The sequence below is a fragment of the Grampus griseus genome, assembly GCF_964374135.1.
Source record: "Grampus griseus genome assembly, chromosome: 4".
In the NCBI taxonomy this organism is placed as follows: Eukaryota; Metazoa; Chordata; class Mammalia; order Artiodactyla; family Delphinidae; genus Grampus; species Grampus griseus.
The window spans coordinates 134,215,582-134,242,841 of NC_138997.1; the positions used below are offsets into that span (position 1 = coordinate 134,215,582).

General features: G+C 31.2%; 1 protein-coding gene across 2 annotated transcripts in view; it reads left to right on the forward strand.

Annotated features, from left to right (window-relative positions):
- The window catches only part of PCDH10 (protocadherin 10), a gene marked incomplete at its 3' end in the record, with an annotated part of 39,075 nt that extends 12,130 nt beyond the window's left edge, over positions 1 to 26,945 (forward strand). The window contains exons 4-5 of one of the 2 annotated variants that reach the window (XM_082653944.1): positions 1,637 to 1,942; positions 26,358 to 26,945. In XM_082653944.1, coding sequence (XP_082510070.1) covers positions 1,637 to 1,942; positions 26,358 to 26,377 — 326 coding nt within the window. Of the gene's footprint in view, positions 1 to 1,636; positions 1,993 to 26,357 lie in introns of those variants that run through there. The other variant, XM_082653943.1, reaches the window with a different exon arrangement.
- Between the last annotated feature and the right edge of the window lie 315 nt (positions 26,946 to 27,260).

The window sequence follows — 27,260 nt, forward strand, 5'->3', positions numbered from 1 at the left end:
GTCTGATTCCTTATCTTGGCTTCAGCTCATGTTTACGTTCCTCAACAGTTCACTGATCAGTAATTTACTTCCAGGCTTATGCATCAATTATCAATGGAATGTTAGACTTGAAGTCAGACTTAGCATTATACATAGTTTAATTTAAAATAAAAAAGTCATTATAAAGTGAGATTAATATATGATAAGAAGCTTGGTGTTATTTCTTAAAACATAATACATGTAATTAGCTGTTCTTAACTCCAAAATACTTGAGGATAATCTGGAGGGTTAATAATTGTGAAAAATTGATTTCTTTATATTATATAGAGAGATGTTAAAATATATACACAAAAAAGTAAATTAGTACTAGTAGAATACCGTTAGGAATTTGCAAACTAAAACTTGTTCAAGAGCTCAAATCACTCATCACATTTAAAGAAAAAAAATCAAGTGTGTTCGTGACATAAATATTACTCTGTTGGTCAAAAAAATAATCCCTAGTTTTTCCACAGCAGGCATTTCATGCATTTGAGAGTTTCAGACGTACGGACTAATCACACCTTGGTTATTTCAAATTGATCCTGTTTTTAAACATATTTAATAAATGCGTCGCTCTGTTTAGAAACACGTTAAAATGTGATTTTGTTTATGTACTTAGTTTTTCACCTACTGCTAGTTATCAAAATGAATAACAAATGGTATTCTATAGTGCCCCCAAATTGTTATGTTTTCTTAAGAAAGTGAGTGAGATTTCTTGATAAATAACGTGTTTAATATTCTTGTCAATCTATGGGAGACAATGAAACTTGAAGATGTCGTTTGAAGTCTTGGTATTCTATCTAGGATTAGTAAGCAAACAGCTCTGTGTTGTCTAGGACAAGTGTTTTCCAATATAGAACAAGTAATAAAGTATTTGTCAATAGCGTCTGCAGCTGACTCACATCGCACTTGTTACCTTGGTTTCACTAATTACAGTCATTTGTTCTGGGCTTGTCTAAGGTGGTAAATGATAAGTGGTTTGTAGTAATATGGACTACGAGAGTGTCACTGAAAAATAACTTTTAGGAAGTCATTTTCTAGGAACCTAAGAAAGCATGCTCTTGGCCGGTCATGTAATCTTATTTTATTCTTGTTATTTACTGATGTATCAGTATGTATGCCATGTTTCTGTTGAATTTCACTTTTTATTTCATGTCCAGATTTTATAATCTAAATGTCATCACTAGTACTTCCCATATTTCTTCCTTTTTTGTCTCTAAGAAAAAAAATATCAGATGACTTAACATCATTAGAGATTATGGATGACGAAGGTTTTCCACTTCGGTTTTTTCTCTGTTATGAACTTCACGAGAGATTTTTTAGAATATTCATTCTCACTATTTTCTAGTTATTTAAATAATTTAGAGCCAACATTTCCCCCCCCCCCCGATATCCTGAGTAGTTTAGAAACATCTATCTCAGAGGCCTCTTTGCCAAGAGTCTTACCCTTTATAAAATAATGTAAAGTGATTTTTGGCTCCTGTCAGGTTAAAACAAGAAAAATTTGTCAAGATACCTTCCCCCATTGCTCTTTATGCTGCCTGTAACTTTTCACTTCTAAGTAGCTGGTCATGTTGGTGAAGGCTTCCTCCATAGCTTCTGTGTTTTCTGCTCGCAGGTATGGATCTCTTCTCCAACTGCACCGAGGAATGTAAAGCCCTGGGCCACTCAGATCGGTGCTGGATGCCTTCATTTGTCCCTTCTGATGGACGCCAGGCTGCTGATTATCGTAGCAATCTGCATGTTCCTGGCATGGACTCTGTTCCAGACACTGAGGTGTTTGAAACTCCAGAAGCCCAGCCTGGGGCGGAGAGGTCCTTCTCCACCTTCGGCAAAGAGAAGGCCCTTCACAGCACCCTGGAGAGGAAAGAGCTGGATGGACTGCTGTCTAATACACGAGCGCCTTACAAACCACCATATTTGAGTAAGTATTCCGTAAAAGGCTGTAGCAAAGTATTCCCTTTCAGGAAATAAAGTTCAACATGCCATTCTTCTTAGTAAAAATAGAGTTCAGGTTGTTTTCAGAAACAAGGATAAAAGTGACTCTTGGATGCAGACAGCACTTTACAATCGAAAAATGGATATACTTAACAAGAAGACAAATTCCTGGGTTAGGACATGGTGGTTGGCTACAATCAAGGATAATTTTTGATGTTGTTGAAAACATTTTTCAAATGATCTTCCTATTTCCTTTGAATACTGCTCACCTGCTGACTTGATTTCCATGTGTTTTGAAGGGCTTAAGGTGGAAAAACATCTCTTCACAGTTAAGTCACTGAGAGATCTCATTTTCTTATTGCTTACCAGCATTATCACTTAATCATCCTTTTCCCACAATGACATTAAACACAAGCTAAATTCAGAAATCATTGCAGCCATCAGTTTGATCATTCTACGTGATTTAGTAATATGTTGGCATGGATACACGTTGCTTATCCGAATCAGAGGAACTACACGATGAAAGCATATCAACACAGCAATATTATTCATTTATCTAAAATAGTAGCTTCTTCTAACATTGAGACATTGATAATTGTAGTCAGCTCTTTTGATATTGGGACCATAGTCTCGAAGTGGATAACTTTATACAACCACTCTGAAAAACAACAATGCTTTGAGATTCTTTAGCATATATTTATTAAAGTAGCCTAAAAATCAAATTTTAATAAATAAGGACTCTGATTCAGTCTTTGCCCCTCAAACTAAATTCTGGATTTAAAATTTTATTCATTCTTTCTGGATTTAAAGTTTTACTTATTATCAAAACCCAAGCTTTTCCAAATTTTACACAACATATTCTCAGTAGTGTTTCACTTAAAGTAATAATATACATTATAGAAGTACATTATCAATAATTTCAAGGTAAAAATTCAAAGGGCATATGATTCAGAGTAATTCAAATTTGTATTTCTAAATAAATACAAATATTTCCTGTTAGCATATATTAACTGGTAAATCTACATCAAATATAGTGAAAAATCAGTTCAACCTCTAACTCTTAGTGAGTACCAACCTTGAGGAAATTTCACTTACATTACAGAACTGCAATTTTGAACATCTACAAATGTCTTTTCTCTACTGACTAGTTTTTCTGTTTAATTTTAAGAATCATGGTAACAATTTTTGTTGATAAAAATATTAATGCTACATATATTTTAACGCAAATTTCTCTACTTTTTAATAATCTAGTATTTCATTTAGATCCCTGATTTCAGGGATTATAAAATGTGTTATCAGATATATGTGCTGCTAGAAATCAAAGAATGCATCTATTATTTTACCAAGAAAATTAAGATTTGTTTGCATATTATTCCCGATGTGTATTATAATTAATTAATTTTGAATAACAATTTCCGTCTTCTGTTTTAGCCAGCTCAGCTCATACTGCTCAAAATTTAGGGTTTGGGATAAAGTGTGGACGGGATGAAAAAGAAGCAGAAAAATAGCATTTTGTTGTTTTTATTTATACTCTCCTCAGTTCTTCATATAACTTTAATCATGTCTGAATTTTTTTTTAACTTCTAGTGTTTAATGTCATCTTAGTCTCACACAGTTATCTTTAAAATTACTTCCTAGCTCTGATTTAATAGTCATAGTCAATTTTATGGTTAATCTAACTGTATAAGCTAAACCAAAACCCTCCATTCCTGACAATTTTGCCCCCCAAATTCACATGGTGGTAGTTGTTAATACGTGTATCATTTATCATCAGGAATGGAAATATTCTCATCTTCTAAATTGAAAAGCACGTCCCTTATGTAATTAAAGAAGCTAAAAATTAGCACTAATTACCTTTATTTAAAATCAGAATGTTTAAATAATTATTGAGGAAGCAGTTTTTCTTTTGCTAAACATGCATTTTGTTTTTTAATGAACATAATGAATATTTTGATGTTAAGAAAAGTAACTGTATATTTAGTTATTTTTGTAAAGCCCTAAAAAAAGCCTAATCAGGCTACCACTGTCATTTATAAAATGATGACAGGGAAATGGTGATACGCTTAATAATACAAATGAGATCATTGTCTACACCCAAGAACTTTCCATTTCTACACCTCTGATTGCTAAGGTTAAACTTAAAAATTGTAAGAAAACAACTTTTACATAAAAGTGCATGTATGCACATTAAAAACAATGTACTTTGTGTTTCTAAAAAAATACCTATATACAATTATATTTCTTCTTTTTTTAATGTATAAGAAAAGATCCATGAAGACTATACGTAATGCATTTAATGGAATGGAACTTATTTTTTTAATCAGGAGAAATTTTCAGCATATCTCTTAAACCTTGTCTCATTAGTCATGAGCTCTTTACAAGCATGCCTCCTCTTATTTTTGTCATAATGTTGTATATTGCTAATACTCTGATAAGGACCAAAGGGATACACTGAAAGATGGAGGAAATAAATTTAAACATGGTCATATAGTCAAAATATAGTGTTTAAATTTATCTTAAAATGTTTTAAAATTTAGCTTTAATTTTTATTAAAGTAATAAAAAATATGAAAATACTTTGTCTTAATAAAAATCAATAATTGTTTTCAACACTTATTAAAATGAAATAAAAATATTCTCTGGAGTTTAAAACTAGTTATATTTTTCATACAGGATTCAAGAATTTCTTTAAAATTACTGACATGTTATTTAAAATTACTGAGTCTTTCAACTGACACAGTAAGTTATACATAAAACATCTAGATAGTCTGAAAAAATAAAGATCATAAAAATAATTCAAGTTCAAGAATATAACTGGTAAAAGTTATAGCATTAATGTAATTTAGAAAAGCCCAAAAGTTAAAACAACATGTTTAATATTATTTTTGTAATCATTCTTGCTTATGATTTTGGTTTCACATTTTGAACATTATCTCTTCAGATTTTTTTTGTCTGGAAACAAGCATATCTTTCAGTTTAAATCCGCCTAAACAATACAGTACTAAAGGTATGAGGATTTGTTATTTGGAAACCTGTTGATTTCTTGTCAAAAACTTAGTCATTCCCTAAGAATTGAAAACAATCATAAGATAGATGGCCAATGAAATTTCATCTAAAATGTATGTGTGAAATCTTTCTTTCATTTGTTTAAAAGGTCATACAATAATAAATTATATTGAATAAAGTGAAAAAAACCTACATGGACATCATGATTTTTAAATCCTAAATCCATGAAATTTTCTACAATCGTAGGACTGTAGGAAACCATTTATTGAAAAGTGTTACAATTGATTCTGCTTTCATAGCATACAACATTTAGACTAGTCCAGGTGTGTCAAAAAAGCAGCTGTCTCCTGACCTAACTTTGTTTTTGCCTACTTTTGAGCCCTTTTGAAATTTCAACCCAACTCATACATATCATAACGTAAGAAAAGATGTCAGAACTTTGAAACATTGCATTTAAAATGCTGCTGACACTTTGACTTCTTTTCAGTAACCCTCATTTTAGGAACATTCTTTTTGGCATCTATATTATTTCTACCTAACACTTCAAGTTTTTACTTTTTTGAAGTCGTAGAGTGTGTTTTGTTGAGTCACACGTCTTCCAATTCCTTCATTATCTTAGTCGGCCCTCTAAGTTTTCATAATTTGTTGAAGTCAAACGAATTATGAAATATATATAGGAGCATATACAGTATTCAAAATAAAATGACTTTTCTTACTGGTACAGATTACCCTCATACTTATGTACCCCTGTGTAGTGTTTTCTCTGGAATTTGTATATTCCTCTAATGTCATAAGCATAGCATCACTTTATCAAATATTAAATTCCACAGAAGGTATTTTTATAGGTGGCCTTTTGACATTTTTGTCTGTTAGGTCCATATGTTACTAAATGAACGGACGTCTTTTTCAGTAATTTTTTCCTTTTTAATAGATAGATATGTTTGTTTCTGTTCACTTTTTCTCCAAGTTGTGCTACTTTTTTTTTTAATAATATCCTATTTCTGAGATTTTTGTTCTCTCACTTGTCTTTATAAGAATACCTCTAGATTTGTGAGTCTAACTAATTTTCTTACTTTTTTAGTTTATCTCTTTGTGACAAATCTCTGGTTTTTGAATCACACCAGTATTTCTATTTTTCCATTAAATTCTTTTATTCTGTAATTATGAATTAATCTCTCGTAATCAAAATAGTTTACTCACATCAACTCTGTGAGCAAGAAACAAATGACAACTCAGGATCAGAAAAAACCTGATCCCAGTTCATATTCTCCATATATCTACTGTTAGAATTAAATGTTCACTGAATTTTACAATATTTCACTTCTTTGAAAAATGGTAATCTATTCACAATTTATGGGATTACTCCAGTTAAATGGTGCAGCAGCTGACTGGAACCTTTGTATACTCTAGATAAATGAGATATCATAAGACTATCTTGTTTCTTCTCCTTTAGTTGTTGAGCAATGGTCTGCCTCAACTAATAGGATTTAAATGAAAGCTATAAAAATCTTTCTGAGGTGCAGATATGAAACAGAACTGTTCATTTTACATCTATACATCTGGCAATTTCTGTAGGCACTTTGTGTTTTACTTATTCAGACAGCAGTGCTTCTCTGTGACTTATCACATATCATTTAAAATGTGTGCCTTTGGGTGCATTGAAACTAGTTAATATCCAATACTCCCTTGGCATATTTAGACTCATTACCCAGCCATGCATATTATAAACGCAAAATAATTATGTGATAGAAAATGAATTAATGGACGAATGAGTGTTTTTAAAGCACCCAAACTTTCTTTAATACTGTCATCATACTTTACTTGACACACACATCTACACACAGCTTTTGATATCTCTAGGCAAACTCTCTTCTTTTCTTCCAATTAAAAAAACATGTTTTAAATTAGTTGTATTTCTCTCTAGATAGTACCTACAAGGTTTTATGAGGGAAGATAGATATTGAACTCATTCAAAATATTGAAATACACCTAACCAAGATGTTTTGTGAAATATGATGGTGTTTTTCAGTACTTTAAGATTTTAAACTTCTTTTGATTTATTCAAGGGTCTTACCTCATATTCTAAGGGGGAATTAAATTTTTTTTTAATTTCTTAACACTCTTAGAATATTAATTGCCCCCCTTTCTTACCAGGTCTGTAAAACAATCTTTTACATGTTTTATTTACTAATAAAGCTTTCATACTTTAGCTCTCATCCTTCACATTTTTATAAAGCTAATGTATATACATATATACATTTTCTTCATTATGGTCACTTATATTTCTTATTTAGTTCCCAGGTAGGAGTTATTTATTTACATGTTATTAATTACATTTTTGAGTTCATGGATACATGGTGAAATAAAACATTTAAGGTCATATAGAGAAGACAATTGGTTAAAGTAATTTATATCTTTTTCAGTGTTTTACACTGCTTCGTAAATGATTCTTCATCTACATAAAGCAGTTTACTTTGTGCACACTTTGCATTTTATTGAATCAACATTTAGCACGTTAATATATTTATATACCTCATTTTATATTACAGACCATTTTCATTCTCTTTCTTTTTTTGTACATTGGAAGTAAATCCATATAAGCATTTGTGCATCATGTGAGCCTAACAAAGGAAGATTATCAATTAAAATATAAATAGAATTATTCAGTGAAAAGGAATATCTACTTGGGAATTTTTCCTGCCTCATCATACTGAAGATTTTGGGTCAAAATTTAAATGCATCAAATTATAAACATATTGTAAATAAGTCTGGAATATACAAATTCAATTGCTTATAAATATTATTAAACATTGTTCAATACTCAACGTGCCAGACTTTTTTTGAGTGAGTCTGAGTCTTCTGAAATCCTTTTAATAGGAATTAGTATCATTTAGACAATATAGCTTGGAAACTGTTTTGGACTATAAGGTTCATTGTTCAAGATTAAATAATACTACTGAATCAGGACTAAACTCAGCATAATGTGAGTCCATTTAATGTTTCCTAAATTATAATAAAAATCTTGGAAGTTTTATATCTAGGTCTAATAAGACTCCCTAATTACTGTGTTAGTGATTTCTAATTAACTACATCAGTTTAGGTGGGGACAGTATAGAAGATTTGAAAGATTGAACCCCAAAATATAATTACATACAAAAAGACATGGATAAAAACAAATTGTAAGCTGGAAAATTTACAGATAAAAATCAGGATTTTATTTCTGATTTTTTAATTGATATAGTATATGACATTATATTTATAAATTATGTCTAGGCACTTAACCATATTCTTTTTCCTAGAGATACATTTCTTTTAACTGTAGGGATTGAAAAGATTATATGTGAAATTTATTTCAATAAAATTTTTATAACCTGTCCTCTTAAGTGTTGTCTAAATTATCAAAGAGTTTTTAAATCATTGAGTTCAACAAGTGATTATAAATATATTTTCTGTGTTCTATTTTAATGATTCTGTTGTATGGATAGAGTTGTGCATATTTGCAACCCATAGAGAAGCATTATGTTTTTAATTTAGTTTAATTTTTAATTATATCTATCAATTACCAGAGAAAGAACAGACAGAGATTATGCTTAACATAAGAGTAAATTTATTTAACTAACGGCTATTTCATTATCGGAAGCTGTTAACATGATAACATGGTGCTTTTTGAGAAACAGATAAGTGATACAATCAATTTTGGTTGTTCCTTTATTTTTTGGGGTCCTGGTTGTACTTTTTGAGGATGAGTTCATATTGCATAATATAACAAAATTAACCATGACACTGTAGAGGAAATAGATCTCTGTATTATGAGGAAGACATTATTTTTACTGCTTGTAAAAATGTTGTAATCAGTAGGGCTTTTTTTTCTCTTTTAATGTTGGTGTTAGCTGGAATCCTACACAAGATTCTAATATTACTTGTGTTGGATATTTAATTGTATATTTTACACAAACTGGAAAATTGACATTAGTTTGTCATCAAGTGTTCCAAGGTTCATATTTATGCCAATAACTATGTTTCAGCTGAAAATTGGATAATTACTACATTATTCCATAAAAAGCATATCTGTAAATGTTTTTGTCAAAATAAGTGTTTGGAAAAATAAAAAAGTCCTAAGCCGAGAAGTAATACATAAATAAAATCAATATCAAACATATATTTCCTGGGTTAAATTTTGAATCACCCTGGATAAAGAAATAGCCAGGGCAGAAAGCTTCTCTCATACGTAACTAAACATCACCGGGCTTTGTCTCAAAGGGCAACATATTGGTAAAAAGTTCTGAGTCAAAAATGGCAACAGTAGATAAAGTAAATGTAATAAGTTGTCTTGATGATGTACACCTGATGGTGTGTTTAAAATATAATACTTCACATGTAGGTTTAATCAAAATGGTGGTAGGAGTAATAGGTTCATAGATTGGAGAGTTAAAATTATAGTTTGACAGTTGCTATCATTTTATTCTTAAAAAAATATATAGAAAACCTTGAAACTGACCTGTAAAATTAGTATAAAATAATTGTACCTTTTTCTTTCACTATTAATAAATCTGATGCCAGAACCAATCCCCTTGCTAGTCACTAGTAGTGTGGTTTTAAGGTTTACTTGCCATATAATTATTCATCAGATGATTACATTGGAGGTCATGAAATCTAGATCTGTTTTGGTGAATATATATTGATTCTTGAATTACCTCAATCTTTTTGGTAAGAACAATGGTAATAGGGAATGATATTATGTACAGCACATACATTCTACTAAGTTATATTTTTAAACATTTTTTAAATGATGGATAATTTCAAGCTTATTCAAAAAAGAGAATAGTTTACCAAACTCTCCACTTAAACAATTATCAATTCTTGACAAATTTGTTTCATCCAAAACCTAATACACTTCCTCTTCTTTCATATTTTTAAAGCAAACCCAGAAACCCTACTGTTTAATTCATTAATATTTCAGCATATTTATTAAAGGTAAAGTTGAACATAACCACAGGAATAATATTCCTCCTAAAAAAATTTTCTTGCTATCGTTGATTGGCTGTTGTTCAAATTTCCATAATTTTCTCATAACTATTATTTACATTTACAATTAATTTGATTCATGATTAAAATAAGGTTTGTTGATAGCAACGCACTTTTATTTTTTATTTTAAAACTTTTGATTGATGTACAGTATGCATATAGACAAGTACAAAAATCACAAACGTATAACTCAAGAAATTTTCACAAAAGGAGCACACCTGTGTAATCAGTGACCACACTAACTGGGTACTGTGTCCAGTAGCCAAAACATTACTAGTATCTCAAAAAGTCCACCATTCTGTCCCCTTTCAGTTACTACCACCCAAAGTGTTACCACTGTCCTGGGCTCTAACCAAAGATTAATTTTTCTGGTTTTTAAAATTTATATAGTTTGAATAAATGAACTAATGCAATATATTTGAGTTTAACTAAAATGTAATAGCTGGTTAGTCTCTCTGATAATATAGGGAAAGCAAATATCATAGCTAAAACATATCAGTGTGTAAGCTTAAAAAGATAATTTAGTTAGGATGTTTCTCCTTGGATATGATTTCTGTTACTATCTTTGGAGTTCTTATCATGTCTAGTATTTCAGAAATGCTTGATACTTGTCATTATATCTTCTCTTTGATTGAAACATAATCTTCTGTTAACTTAGTGGTGTTTTACAGAAACAAATACTTAAATATGTTGATTTGAATACCAGATTATAACAAAAGAGTAGAAAAATTGAAATGCGTCTATTTCGCATTTCTTTGAGCCTAGATTAGAGGATTGTGGCAAACTGGAGACTATGGTGCTTAAAGGAGACTCTGAATAAAGAGATTAACATTGTGGAAAATAACCTATCTGAAGAGACTCTAAAGGATTGAGGGACTGTGAATTAAGAAGAAAAGGGGAGAGGTGACCAAACAAATGTTAAGTGTTTAAACAAATATTTCACAGATAAATATTCTGACCTTGACATTGGTATTTGCTCCTAAGAGAAATGGAAGCACATTACCTAGAAAGCTTTACAAACTACAAACGTATGCATACGCCAATTGTAATTTGGCGGAATAGCACTTTCTAGCCCTGTGATGTATTCCCACAGAATGCTTTTCTAATACTGGGTCTGGTTTAAAGGAGTGAAGGATGGGGCTCAGTTTTACTAGGGGAAAAGGAAAGGCAATTGAGAAAGCTTGGATTTTTATATATTTCCTTTCCTTCCTGTTTCTACACAGATGACTTCTTATCTTTCATATTTTGGAATTTGGGGAAGGAAACATTTGGCTTCCTAAATCCTTTTTTTCCCTCTCACACACTGAATTGCAATGGATGATTAAATGTCTAGGAACAGAAATTTAAAAATCCTAGTTTTAGAAGGAAATTTGGGAAAATATATATAGTGCAAAAGCTGAGTATGAAAAAGTCTAGTATATTTTATATATGCAATAAGTACCATAGAGTATGTCTATTAAAAGTATGCATTACAACTTAAAGATTTAAGACTTCATATTATATATAATAATTTATAAAAGACATGACTATAGATTTTAATATCTATATGAAGATATTTTAAATATTTTAAATATATTCATCAAATATTGAATCTTCTCTTTATTGAGTTGGCTTATTTCTCTTATAATAAGAATTTTCCATTTTGGTATCATATTATCCTCTGCTGAATTTTAAGGAAAATCCTTGGTGTCAGTTACTGTGGAATGACTTACAAATAAAATTGTAGCAGCTATCATTAGTGACTCAGGGTCAAGTGGCCTACTTTCCTTAAACCTAGTGATGATACGTGCTTTCTTAATTATTTTGGAGGATATAGCAAATAGGCTATATATGATCATTATATCTTGGATTGATATTTTGGAGAGTAAATTAAAATGTAGCATTAGCTTGGTAAGGGTGGAGGCATGAATAAATCATGCACTTAAGAAAGGGAAAACAGTCAAATGGGGGAATGGTATTAGATAAACATTAATGCTTGATTTAAGAACAGTAGTAGCTACTACTGAGTGCCTATTTTATAGGCATGAGAAGATGAAATGACACACTACAATTTCATAAATATACAATCAGTGTTACAAAGTGATAGTTCTTCTCATCAATTAAGGGTCATGAAATAAGCTCTATGAATTTCAGATTATAGTAAATAATTTTAGAAATGTTTGAGAATATTTTATGATTATATAAATATACTCAATTTTATATAGGCAAAGGGGTTTTTGGTAGTGGACAATGTAGAAATGCCTTTTATTGATAAACTGGAGTGAATTTTAACTCCTTTGAAGTTGAATTAAAACTAAGGATTTGAGAAATCTATATTTTTAAATTATATTATGAAACGGTGGGAAGATAATTATTTCTCAAATTATAACAACAAAATATTGACTCTATTGAAATGTGACTGGGAAAGTTTTGTTTTTTTTTAATGCAGCCTTACTTTAGAATTGTTTTTAGGCAAATACTTGACATTGAATAATTTTATTTTCGTCTCTCAGACTTAAAATTGACCTTGAAATCTAGAAACATAATCCTTAAGAACTTAAATTGCTTGCCTTGTAGGAATTCTTCATAGGAACTGTGATTTCTTAATGCTTATAAAAGGTGTGCTAAAAAATCCAATATGGGGGAATATTACCTTTGCTTTAAATAAAAGCATTTAACATAATTTACAAAGGGTATATTATATTGTTTTGAAATTCGTTTTAAATCTATGTCTTTTAAAAAATCTATTAAAGTTTTTCACATTTCAACTGCTTTCTAATTCTGAGGGGTAGATATCAATAGGTCCTATTGTTTATAACACTATTCTTTATTGTAAAGTAGTGCTATGGTAGTTTGAAACTGTAAAAAGGTTTTTAACCAGCTGTTTTAAACTGACCTTCCCAAGCTACTGACAAAAACAGTGTGACCCACATTCAAGAAAACTTATTATTGAAGACATACTATATTGTAGGCATGGTGGCCTTCAGTTTTGTCTGCCGTAGATCTAGATTATGTAAATGTTCTCAAGGCCAGCCATATAGGAAAATGATTCTTATCACAGACTGATGTGAAAATAGGATCAATATCTTAATTTAAAATACAGACGTAATAACAATCAACTGAAATACTCCTGGAGATATCCAGGGGAAAAATAGAAATACTATGAGAACTCTGGTTGAGAAGGTGTAAAGGACATCAGATCAACTTCATTACTAGTGATCAAAGCCTCAGGCATCCTCATCCTATAAGGATACTATACCTCCTGCACAGATCAAATCAACTCGGATCAAGTCATCTCAGTGTCATCTGCTCTGGGCCGTGCTAGAAACATGCAAAAGCATTTTCAATTATTGATATCTCTCCACTCCATACCTCATAATACCTCATACAAACTTCCTTTGAAGTGGTTTTGAAAAAAATGAAGAAACCAACCTCGGACATATTACAATACCAGTGAAAAGTTTTCCTCTTCCTTTATGATGTATGTGGAGTACCACCTGCTCACCTACTTGGATTGTGGTGTCCTTAGTAAATATTTAAAAAAGACTCTAGTCATTATTTTCAGGATAGGTTTTCCTAAGCATTACTAATTTTATTCATTTTGACTTTACGATAGCTTGGAACATTTAATTTCACAAGACATCGTTTTCTGATTTTGTTCTCAAAGTATGCATGTACTTCCTTTGGACACATAGCCTGCTGCAGAATTACAAGAGTGGGTCTCTATACTGGTCCTCACATCAGAGAAGTTATGTGTAGTTAAGCGCTCCAGTTATAGAGCCAATCTGCCAATCTGCCATGGTTCAAATACTGATCCAGCCAGTTACTAGCTGTGTGACCTCTGTAATTTCTTTAATCTTCCTGTAACTCATTTTCCTTATCTGTGACATAGATCCTCAAAAGCTCATTGTGGAGATTAAATTATTTAACATATTTAAAGCAGTGAGTGCTTGGCCCAAAGGAAGCACTCATTAGGTGTTCAGGGCAACCATATATTCAGTTAAAATTGGAACAATGACATCAGCCTGAGTATGGAGAAAATTTAAATTCTGGGTTTAAATAGAACTAATTATGCTTTCTTTTACTCCCAGAGAAAAATCAGACTCCAAATGTTCTTTTCATGATATATCACTATTTTACATCTGCAGTGTATATCCTTTCACATAATACATATGCTTTAAAAGTACAGTATCCCTATTTTTCTTTTTCATCTGTGAAACTAATGAAACGGATAGATGAGAACCAAAGTTATAATGCCCAGTAAAGACTAAGCTTTATTTGTTTTATAAGATGTTAGTCACGAAGCATGATTATAACTTTAAACATTTCGTATTCTCATTATTTTACTTGTCCAATGAGTGGAGATATTTGATTATGAGCAATAAACAGTAAAAATAAACTGATAAAGAATACTCTTTTTTGAAACAACTGATTTTTATTTCCTATAGAAAGCAGCATATTATATTTGATGATTGTAGAAAAATAAAGACTATTTCTTCAGGTCAAAAATTTTTTAAAGTGATACAAATAGATGTCCATATCCAATTTGACTTAACCTACATTTTGACAATTGTACTAACCCTTTAGATAAATTCTGGCCTTAGGCAAGATATTGTTACTCCAAAGAGTTCTGATATCCCTGTGTGAGAGACACAAATGCCCTAAAATTATCACAAAAAGTAAATGTAAAGAGTCTATTAGTGTGGAAAATTGGGTTTTTCTATAAGATATACCAAAGATATCTATGTCTGCCATAAATCAGTCTTCACACGCAGAAGCCCAAAGATTTTCCTGCCTCCTTTTTCTTCCCTAAAACCCTATTATCTGATAAACTCTTTCAGTTACCCTTATATTTATATTTTTGTATTTTTGTCTTTCACAGTCAGAAAGAACTAGCAAATGATGTCACAAGCCCTTTTGAGAAACGCCTGAAAAACTGCCCAAACTTTACTTTTTTGTTTATGCCTTATTCACTGAACTCTCTCAGGTGTAATTCTCTTGATTTTATGATTCTCTGTTTTCTGTCTTCTACCTTCCCATCAGTTCTGCATAGGTATCATGATTTTGCCTAGAAAACAAGAGGCCTAACAACTAAGTTCCAGTGCCCAGTTCCATGCATTATATGTGCTTATTTCTTTTTATCTTTATGACTATTTAGAAGAAAGTCAGTAAGGATTTGTTACATGGGGTTTAATTTTTGTTTTTGGTTTACTAGCAGAGCATTACTGCCGTTGTCAATCTTTGTGGTAATAAAGGCCCGATGGAGAATGATAGGGGAAGGATCAGAGACGTTCTGAAAAAAAATTATAGTATTAGAATTATAAATGTAAGAATAAAAGGCAAAGAAAGTAGTTATCAAGGATGGTTCTCAGGTCTTGAGACTGCATGATTGGGAGAAGATTGCATCCCCAATCTCACAATTAATTGTGAGACAGTGTAGAAAACAAGTATGCTTTCTTTTTTAAATTAAGATTTTTAGAAGTGAAAAGTAGATACTAGGGAAGATGATAACTGAAAATACTAGTAGATCGAGATACAACGGGAGTTATTTTTGGATAGGAAAGATTTGATCAAATGTATGTGACATTTAATCACTTTAAATACGTTATTTTAAATGCCATGATTAAATTTGTCCCTGTGTCTTCACCATTTCTGTGAGTTGCAGACCAGATGTTCCTAGGGTGAGATTTACTTGTGAGGGTCTCTCTGTGAAAAAAATAAACCCTGAAGCAGTATTTTATTTTAAAAAAAAATTCATATAAAAATCTTACATAAATCATATATAAATCTTATACAGTGTATTTAATATTTGTGATCATTATATGCCTTATTTTTCTTTGTTAAAATCTGTGGAAAAAAATGTCCCATCTTTTCTACGGGTTCCTGGCTTTAATTGCTGCTGACAGAACCTGAGGCTTGAGACAATGGGATAGAATCACTTCCTTGAGCAGCTCATATCACTGCTTTTTTTCTGTCACAATTATCTTAGAATTGAGTTATCAACCACAAAACATCCAGGCAGTCATTCTGACTGCAGAACACTTTGTCACTTTTGGAAGATTTAGGGTGATGGAATGCAAACTATTTCCAGATGTGTAAAGTATAAACCCTGGATCCTCGGCTGGGCTCTGTGAGAAGACACAGGCGTACTTTCTTTTTTGCATTCCCCGAACCCAGTCATTTCTTCCTAATTCACAAAAATTAATGAAAACCCCTCTACTTCTCTGTCTGGCTTCCACTGTCAAATAATTAGAGAATTTATTTATATTCATAGACATTTGACTTTAATATGTTCCTCTTTAAAAATCTTGAGAGGCTTTCTGTTTCGGCTGCAATAACGTTCACGCTGTTATTAGCTTTAAAAGTTTTTTGTTTAAACCCTGCCTACATTTTTTAGTTTCATGCCATTCAGTGATTGTAGGCTTCTTGATACACTGTTTTTCCCAGGCCCTTGCACTTTGACATTCCATTCTCCCTCTGGAATGCTCTCTCATTGGAAAAACCACTCCCACCCCGGCTGCTTGGCCATCTACTCATCCATCAAGATTCAACTCCTTTTACCTTTAATGGGAAACCTTCCCAGACAAAGAGATATATCCAATCTTCTTGTAACTTCTTATAGATGTTATATGTAATTGCTATTGTTAAACTATCCTATAAAACAATTGTTAGCCTATTGGACTGGTAGATCTTTTAGGGAAGAATCCATGTGTATTCATTTTACAGTCTCAAATCCCAGAACTTTGTCTGGAGCAAAGTAAATACCCATAAAGCCATATTAGACTACATCAATTAATCAATAAATGAACCACCCTGAAACCAAGGAAGCGAGTGCATTTCTTTTTCTCCTTAGTTATTTAGGCATCTTCCCAATTTACATAAATTAATATAATTATAGTAATCTCTGAATGGCAAAACAAACAAACAAACAACCCCCCAAAACCTAACCATTTCCACTCCTAACATACACTCTCCTGGATTTCATCATTTTTCAACCTTCCTTGATTTTCATGTTCTTTTATTCTGGCCTTACATATACTGCTACTAGCTCTTTTATTTTTTATTTATTTATTTTTTTTCTGAATGATTGCTTTCTCTTTAATAACTCCTTAATCCTCATATTTCAATATCACCAACTGCTAATTTCACAGTCTATTTCTTTTCAGTTGTCTGTCGCATATAATTCGCAAACATATACATAAACATTAAGTAAAAATGAGGTAATCTTATACATGAACATAAAGTGGGATCCACTGTAGATATGAGTATAAGCAGGAGACTGTTGTAATACGGGATAACCAGGGCTAGACGTAATTTATCTGGCTTTCCTTTGGGTTCCTGGGGTTTTCATGTAACAGTTTTTAAGCCTTTGGTATTTTTGTTTATCATCAGTATTGCACAAGTTATTTTCAGATTTTTCTTTATGGCATTGTGGCAACTAAAGAGTATCTCAGATACTTTTTTTAAAACGAGGATACAACATTTTTATTTTGTTCTGTGAGAATTTTATTACGAGACATGTAGGTACTTTAGTCATATTTTAATAATGTTGTAGATATGTTATATATAAATATACATTGTCAATACTATTTAACCTGGTTAATTATTTAAACAAATACTGGCCTTAACAGGTTAATTATTTAAAACTTGAACTTTTTCCTAGATTTATTGTGATACTTTTCATAAATAGTAAATGTATAACATGACTTTTATTGACTTTATTAGGTGGTTAAATATTTGCAGTAATTAGGAAAAACCCTAATCAAACACAAAGTTTAAAGTTATGGAATGTAATATAACTGTGTAAGGATTTAACTCTTGTCATTTAATTAGAACATAACTAAAATGATTTTTAATGTTTAACAAGCATGGTAGTGATCTTATTTTAACAAATTCGCATTTTTGTGATGTTTTTAAATCTGAGTTTGATTCACTGCTTATCGGTTTTCAAATCTCTAATTATCTGATTCTAGATTAAATTGAAGGGCCAAGAGGGAGGTAGTTTAATGAGTTTCTAGAATAGAACTAAAATTAGAATGTATATTTAGATTTAAATTTTAGAATAAATAATTAAAAAGTATGGTTCTTATGCAAAGAAGAAAGGACATTTTATCAAATATGCTATATCTACCTCACAAAAACAAATACTTCAATTGAAATCAAGGTTAAAATTTAATTATAATACAAAAAAATTTAAATGACAAGATTGTGTTCATCTATGATAATAGATAACTGATTTTTTATATTTTATCTCCTTTTGAATTCTTACATCTTAATTTTAAAATCATTTTACATGGAAATATGTACAAAATATATTATATGAACTACAGTTCTACAAATTAATTAGAGAATATAGTGTAATATTTTTCTAGGAAAAACAGCATAACATTCTCCTCAGTGGTAACTAGTATCATCTGTGCTATCATGTAGCTGATATCTTGAGGATATGGTTGGCAGATCTAACAAATAAAAATACATGACACCCAAATGTTGCATGGGGGGTATGTATACTAACTAATTATTCACTGTTTATCTGAAATTCAACTGTAACTGGACACCCTGTATTTTATCTGGCAACTCTGCTTAAGAAGTTATTGGCACCTGTAGTCTTGGGTTCCTAACCTGTTTAGTGTGGGGATGTTTTTCTAGATACAGAAAACCAGTGGTTAGCTTTCACTTTTCAGTGAGTCAGATTTCAACCCTTCTGAGCCTGCAGTTCCTGTTATTAATCTGCTATTTGCTTTGACATAGAAGCAACTGAATGATTTTAGGGGAAGTTAGATCATCAAGTATATTAAATAAATAGCCATACTTCTACACTCTGTTTCTAAGTCATGTGTGTTGTGTCTCTTTTTTGAAAATAACCTTGTAAAAATTGTGCTATTAGTATTTTATTTACCAGCCCAGAAGATTTTCCACTTATTTTCATGGCTTAGTTATCTAAAGTGTTAGTTGAATTATTTTGAAATCTTATCACTATTTAAGTAGGCTATTAGTGGTTAATAAATTAGATACATGGCTATGTATTTTTTAAATGAAGATCTTATGTATTTATTCTTAAGTTTTCCCTATCTTTCATTGCTGGAATTTCTCTGCTTGGTTTTCATATAGAAGACAAAGTTGTGCATGTCACTAGTAGTTGGTTTAATATTGTGATACAGTGATGTTGTTTGTTGCAAATAAGTCTAAACAGGTATAACATCCCTATACTTAGAGGAATAACTAATGCCTTGCAGGAATTTTCCAAACCTTTACTTGGAAAATTAATGCTAATTTCAACCTTACAGGGAAGTAACTAATTTGATCTCCTTATAATATTGTTTTGAAGGAAACTACTAGAAATATAAGAATCTAAATGTCAGTAAATATCAGCTCCATAATTCTCAAAGAAAAAAAAAGGAACCATTTATTCTTTAAAGAAGCATATGGATGTCTTGTTAGAATGTAGAGACACATAATCATGGTATTTGTCTAAGTTAAATGAAAGATCTTTTGTCATTATTAAAGTAAGAGTTAATTGAGTGGATTTTCTTCAAAAGAAGTTTCAAGGGTATTTCTTTATTGCCAGCTAAAGAATGCAATTTTCAAATAGTTGTGGAAAAAATAAGTTTCCACATTTTAGTGCATTATGGTAAAGAATTCCAGAAATTTTTTCAATGATATTATAAACATGGAGAGCAATATGTGTTACAGAGTTCCATTTCCTAAATATATGCCAATGTAGGGGCGGAGCATTTAAAAAGAATTCAGTCTCCAGACTTGATTTTAAGATACCATTCAGGCAAGGGGGTTTTGTTTGTCAAAGAGAGCCTGGATGGTGACCAAAGTGTTCTTGGTAGGGTCATGTCCTATTACTTTTTTCGCCCTCAGGAAAAATTTGTTAAGCTTTCAAGGCATAATTTTTGACATTTCTAGGTAAGTTTGGAATACATCCATTCAATCTATAAAATGCAAGTACATTGTCATGCTAAGTTTTTTTAAACAAATATTTTAATATAAAAGTTTATTTCTTTAGCATTTAAAAAGATATTTAGAATATTGACAATTTTTGTGTCTAGATGATTACCATGTGTTTTTTGATATCTTGCTTAAATCAATTCAGGTAATGATAATAATCAAAGTATATTGTCTAATTAAAGGAGTTAATATACTATCACTGGTTTTTATTGTAGATTTTAAAGCACTCTTAATTAAAGTAATTAATTAGAGACAAAGATTTTTAAACCAAACAAAATTGAGTTACTGTAATTACACCTACCCTGTTAATACATAGCACAGGGAGATCAGCTCAGTGCTTTGTGACCACTTCGAGGGGTGGGATAGGGAGGGTGGGAGGGAGATGCAAGAGGGAGGGGATATGGGGATATATGTACACATATAGCTGATTCACTTTGTTATACAGCAGAAACTAACACAACACTGTAAAGCAATTATACTCCAATAAAAATGTTAAAAATATATATATTAATGGTAGTTGACAAGGTTGCAGTAACCCATAGAGTAGATATTTCTTGGTGAATGTACTATTGCCTTAATAAGAAGGTAGTTTTAAATCACACATATTCACATACACACAAACACATACAAGTATATAGAAATTTCTAAAAGCCTATGGATTTTCTATCTACAAGAAATTCATGATGTTTGGGGAGACTCACTTGCTCAAACAAAGCTATGTGAAGGTAATGGTATTCTGCCATACTTTTGGATTCTACTTGTAGACAGATAGAAGCCCCTATTTTCAAGGCTATGAAGTCTTTTAACTAACAACAAAATGTGGTTTAAAAATAAGCTCCATTTGTAATACTAAATACTGTAATTTTCACAGGTGGTACATATAGGGCTTTGCACAGTGCATGAACACTGCTTGATCTCAAGGGTAGCTTGCAGCTTATGAAATTAATTCTGTCTTTGCCCACACCATTCTTAGTAAGCAAATGAAGTCCAATTCATTTCTATTTTGTGACCTCAAGTTCATATACAGTCTCTATCACAACTAAAAAATAGCAGTTTTGGTAACTACGTTCTGGCACTTAGGGGTGCCAGAATTTCTAGAGCTAAAATGTCTATAAAGAGAATATTATGCTCAATATGTTTGTCTCCTATCTTAGAAAGGATGCATTTATTGATGTACATTTCTAATCCACAAAACTACACTTACCGATTTCTTATCCCTTAAAATACCCATGGATTTATCTTTTAATTTAATAGGCATTTAATAATTGCAAATTATGTTGTAAGCATTGCATACATATATAGACTAAACTAAAAATAAACACTTGGCTTTACGATGTATTTCTTAGGTGAGTGGTCTGAAGTCTTATTTGAGTCATTTATTTCAAAAAGTTTCCTTTCTAAAAAACTAATCAAGTTTACAAATGGGAATCACCTCCTTCAAATGAACTCTTGCTTTCTAGATATATTCTATAATCTCTTAACTGTCAAACTAGAATAAAAAGGCATATTGTTTGATGAAAGGAAATTTAACATGAGGATGCTGTGAACGTTATGAAATAAATATAAGAATGCAAGTTTATATTGCTCTGAGCTACAATTATTAGACAGAAAGACAATCTATATTATACTAACAGAAGGCTTTCAATCTTTATAATTCATAATAAACCATAGCATGTAATTTTTTAAATTATATACATACTTAATTTCAAATATTTTTGTAATTTTTTGAGAGGAGGAAAACATTTACAATATGAACAAGATACAACTATATTAAAAAAATAAAAGCAAATATAAGGGCGTTCCAGTGGGAAGATCAAAGACAAAGCAGCGACCCATTTTAATAGTTAACACAACTATGCTCATCTCAGCACTTTAGGGTTAAACAGAAAAAAAACTCTTTAGAGACATATTTGAAGAGAATCTTCAAAAATGGTTCAAGAATAAGACAGAGGAAAGTTAAAAGAACTGATTATTCGCTGGACAGATCTCTAATGGGGCTTACTTTTAAATGATCTTTCAGTTTATGATGTGCTTTCACACAGGGAACAGAGAGTAGATGTTTCTGACTCCTACAAGGGGTAATGGGCTTAAACTCTTGTACCGTAGGTTCACTTTATACATGAAGAAGTGTCCTGACCCTGAGGCTCAGGAAACATTTGAATGACTTCCCGAGTAGCTTACTGATCTCAGCTTCTAGAAGTTTTTCACTGTAGTGGAGAGTCTCCATCATCCGGGATATTTGAAGGCTGTTCTTTCTTTCAGTGGCAGAAATAGATTAGATCACTTCATAAGCTTTATTTATTACTTTAGCTTCTGTGATTTACGCTGTCATAAAGTATAAAGAGTATTATGCTTCCTGCCACGCAAGTAGAGGAATGTGAATATTCAAATGATTAAATTGTCATTTTAATATATTATACAAAATTATTTTTCACCAGATTTTTAGTAAACTATAGTATGTTGAAGAAATAGAATATCGCTGGTGATGTTTTTCAATTTTATTTTGCAACATACATATTTACAGGCAGTCTTCTTAAGTCATTCATCAGAATTTTTAAATGTCCAACAGTTTAATATCAGATTTTACAAATTACCAAAGGCAGTAACACGATTCCACAGTATAAGGAAAAATATGCATCATGGAACTTTCATTAAAATAGTATGTACATGCTGAAAATATACATACATATACATGTTAAATATATACACACATATATATGCTAAATTATAAAAGGTAGATATTTGAATCTCTTCTCCATTAATAGTAATTTTTCATCTGTAGTTTAGGCAGTAAGATAAATGTGTTAAATGTAACATTTATATGACTCACTTTGAAGAATAAATGCATTGAATGAATAAATAGAGGTAAAAACAAACAAACAAATTAATTAATTAATTAAAATTCCAGTAATCTGGAATCACAGTATCTGGAAAGATAGTCACAAAGTTGTTAGCAGCAGTTATCATTTTTGGGGTATTTTTGAGTGCTTTTATTCTTATTTGGCTTTTTCTGTGCTGTTTGAATTTTAAATTTTTAATGAATTTTATTTTATTTTTGAATTTTTAAAGTAAATATGTGTAATTCTACAAAATATATATATTTTGTAAATACTTATAAGTACAGCTTTTTTAAAACATATAATTAAGGAAGAATTGACATAGTTATAAAAAAAGGAATGCTAATAGTCCTTTTTCTATTACTTTTGACTTGAATTAAAATAAAATATTTTATTCATATCAAGTAACCAAATCCCTATACATGCTGATGAATAGCTAAGGAAAAATGCATCTGCGAAATGAAAAGAAAAAGCAGAAATTCTCCAACTATGCTTTGATAATTCCAAAACATATACAGAATACAACAGAAAGCATGAAGATTCAATGTATTTGACCCATACTCTCTAGCCTGAAATGCTTAACAAATGCATGACCATAATCGTTAATACTGTAGAATAATTGTCCTTGGTACGGACTCTAAAATGTAATAGCGTCAATTTGTCTCTTATATACGTGTCCTACTTCCAACATTAACCCATATATCCCCCAAAGAACAATGATTTTTCAGTATTCAGACTCACCTTTTAAAAACCTTGAAACAGGGGGCTTCCCTGGTGGTGCAGTGGTTGAGAGTCTGCGATGTAGGGGACAAGTGTTCGTGCCCCGGTCCGGGAAGATCCCACATGCCGCGGAATGGCTAGGCCTGTGGGACAAAAAAAAAAAAAAAAAAAAAAGCCTTGAAACAAAATGTATATGACTGTAACTTTAGTAATAATATATTTTATCTTCTCTAGCTTGTCTAGCAATCCTTAACATTCGGGAAATTAGCTTTTGAAATAAAGGAAATCTTCCCTCTCTATTCTAATTTGTTCTGACCTTCAACTTCAGCCCTTACACTTGTCCTATTCAGATTTGCATTCCTGAATTAACAGATAGATGGGAAGAGGTAAATGTAACGAAAGGTGATTATATTATTCGGAGAACTACTGAAATAGGTGCAATTTAAATAAAAGCAGCACACATGTAAGCCTAAGCAGTAATAAAATATACCTTTTAAGCTTGTGTTTATATTTCAGATATTGAGTATATTATATGCTAAACATCTGTGTTCTTGTAACAGTGAACCACTTTAATAACACGATTTCTTTCTGTATCCTAATTAAATCAAATGAACGTATAATATCTAGGCTAATAACTTATTTTATAAGTAATCTTTTTTTTTTTTTTTTTTTTTTTTTTTTTTTTTTTTTTGTGGTACGCGGGCCTCTCACTGTTGTGGCCTCTCCCGTTGCGGAGCACAGGCTCCGGACGCGCAGGCTCAGTGGCCATGGCTCACGGGCCCAGCCGCTCCATGGCATGTGAGATCTTCCCGGACCAGGGCACGAACCCGTGTCCCCTGCATCGGCAGGTGGACTCTCAACCACTGCGCCACCAGGGAAGCCCCCTATAAGTAATCTTTTAACCTAATTAGAAATATTTTACTCATTTAAACGTGTGTTAGGTTGACTAATCTCTGCATTTACACTAAGAAGTAGCTTTTCAGTGTATTCATTTTTTTCACATAATGAGTTAGTTTATAGGTTGAGTATAGGTCATTACTGAGTTTCTTTTTTATTTTGAACTAGTAGAATGTTTCCTAAAAATCAGTAGTTTCTGATTTATACTGTTTAAGAAAAACTTCAAACTGTAAGTAATATCTCCAACTTATTTTGAAAAAAATTATATTATTTGTAAGATGATGATATTTTCTGGGTTGTCCAGAAAAGTGCAAGATTACACCTTGTGTAGTTATTAATAATGCTCCCTTTCAGCTACACAATTGTGCAGTTTAGACAATACGTTATTTGATCACTATAATTATTTGTTCCAATTCATTTTATAAACCCGAGTTTCTGTGATGGCTAAATATTTTAATTTACTTGAGAATTTTAAATCCTGATTGACATAAACAAAATGTAAATCATTCATATTTATAAAGTTTATCATGAAGCAGAGAATTTGAATTCAAAGGCATAGGAAAATAAGATTCTATTCTTTTAAAAGAGTGAAGTTTCTATTTGCTTATATAATAGAATACTCTTTGTAGCATTATGACCAGGTAAGTTATAATAGCTACCATTTTCACTTTGATTTCTGTCAGTGGTGGTACCTGATTTTTACAATTTTAATTGATGTATTTTTGCTAAAAGGTGAACTAATGAAGAAATGCTTGATGGTCTGGTCAGAAACTGAGTTTGTGAGGAAAAATAAATGAGAGAATCAGGGAAAATAAATTAAAAAAATATATAACTAGAAAATCTACTTGAAATGAGTGGAAATACCGTAGGAGAGGAAGTGAACTCATCAGCATGTTCTTACATTCGTAGAAAACAACAAAAAAAGTAACTTTTCACCAGTTTGAAACAATTCAGTTATGCTACTTAATGTTGTACTTATTTTTTAATGAGATACACATATATGTGTTTTTTAATCACAATTGAACCATCTTGATTTTTAGCTCATTTTTATTATACATCTCTTATGTCCCAGACACTGATCTAGGAGATGCAGTCTCTGTTCTCATTGTGCTCATGGTCAAATATCACAAAGATTATGAATAAGTGGGAAGAAGTATCCTTTATCATTATAAATTAAATACTTAAGATCATAAATTCTGAATGATTGAATCTGGACATCCTGCTTCATAATTCATTTTATAAGACTGGGCCACATTCAATAATATCTTTTTCTCCCCTTCGCCTATTCCCACCTTAGAAGAAAACTGATTCCTTTCAGGGGATAAATTTACCTTACAAAATTATAGGCCATAAAAAGATTTGGTTTTTATATAATTCTAAAAAAATTAGATAAAATAAACATCAAAAATGTGAATCATCCTTTAATTTTTAACTACATGAACACTTCCTGGTACAGTTTTCTCCTATTATATGTAGATTTAATAGGTTTAGATTTAATAGATTTATATATAAATCTATTATAAATAGATTTAATAAATCTATATATAAATCTATTATAAATAGATTTAACTTAGAGCTTGTTAAATTAAATATATAACCACTTATCATAGATATTCTAAAGACTTGTTCTAGAAATGTAAGGACCACAATTTTTTCCTCTATTCTGATTGTGCATAAATAGTGAAGTAGGGATTGTTTTGTAGATAACTTTAAAAAGTTAATCGCATAATTGAGGGTTGGTATATAAAGCTCACGTTTCCCATGCAAAACTGATTTGTATAAATGTCAAAATTGTCATTTTCAGAAACCCAAACAACAGAATGACTGTGGCTATTAGAAGCCAAGGTGACACACTACCTGGGTCTGGTAGGGGGATACAACTTGTTTCCAGCTGTATTTGCTTCTTTTACAATACTGTGCAATTCTAAACACCAACAGTCAGGCTGTTTCTCTTAGAGTATTTTTCTTTTCTTTTTCACAGCACGGAAAAGGATATGCTAGTCAATTCTACAGGACTTACCTGAAGCAGCATGATTTGCACAAAGTCGACCAACAAAAGCATCAACTTTTCAACTTCATTATCTTGGCCATCCAGTTAGTTGTGTGTAACTGAGTATTAGATTGCCAGCGGAGTCATTACGGCCAATTATAGGACCTAATTGCTCTCAGCAGGCCTGAGAAATGAGTTGAAATGTGCAGAACTGTAGAAACTTTAGGCAACTGATTTTGCCTCTCCGATCAGTGTGTGCCTGTTTACAGCACTATATATCTTTCTCTCTCCAAATGTCACTGAGCCCTTTAGATGTTTATATTCACCACGAGAAGCCAGTTATAAAGATAAAGGAAATTTGTGCATTATAAATGCAATATCACTGTTTTAAACTTGACTGTTTTATATTATTTTTGTGTGATCAAGTGTTCCCCAAACTATTCCAACTTTACAAGAGAGATTGTGATTATGTTCTTTTCACCTGTGGGTTATAAAAAATGTTGTATTCTGAAGACCCACAAAATATCAAAGACATTCTGTAGTTTATACATCGTGTTGCAAAGTGTTTACTGTACTATTTCAAAGCTTCTAAATAAATATAAAATATATATATTATATTATATAATTTTCCTAAAATGTGATACAACTTAGTTGGTTTTTAAATGGATTCATACAGTCCACATCATATAATAAAGTAAAAGGTAATTCAGGGTCCCAAAGATAAACTTACTAAGAAAAAAATAATTATTAATCGTTCCTTCCAGTTTTTGTATCTTATTCAACCCTGTTTTTCCTTGTTTAAAAGAAAATGAAGCTCTAAGCTGCAAAATTTTGTCAAGAACTCGTACTGATTTTCAATGCCAAAGATATAGCTGTCGATGTTATCAGAGGAGC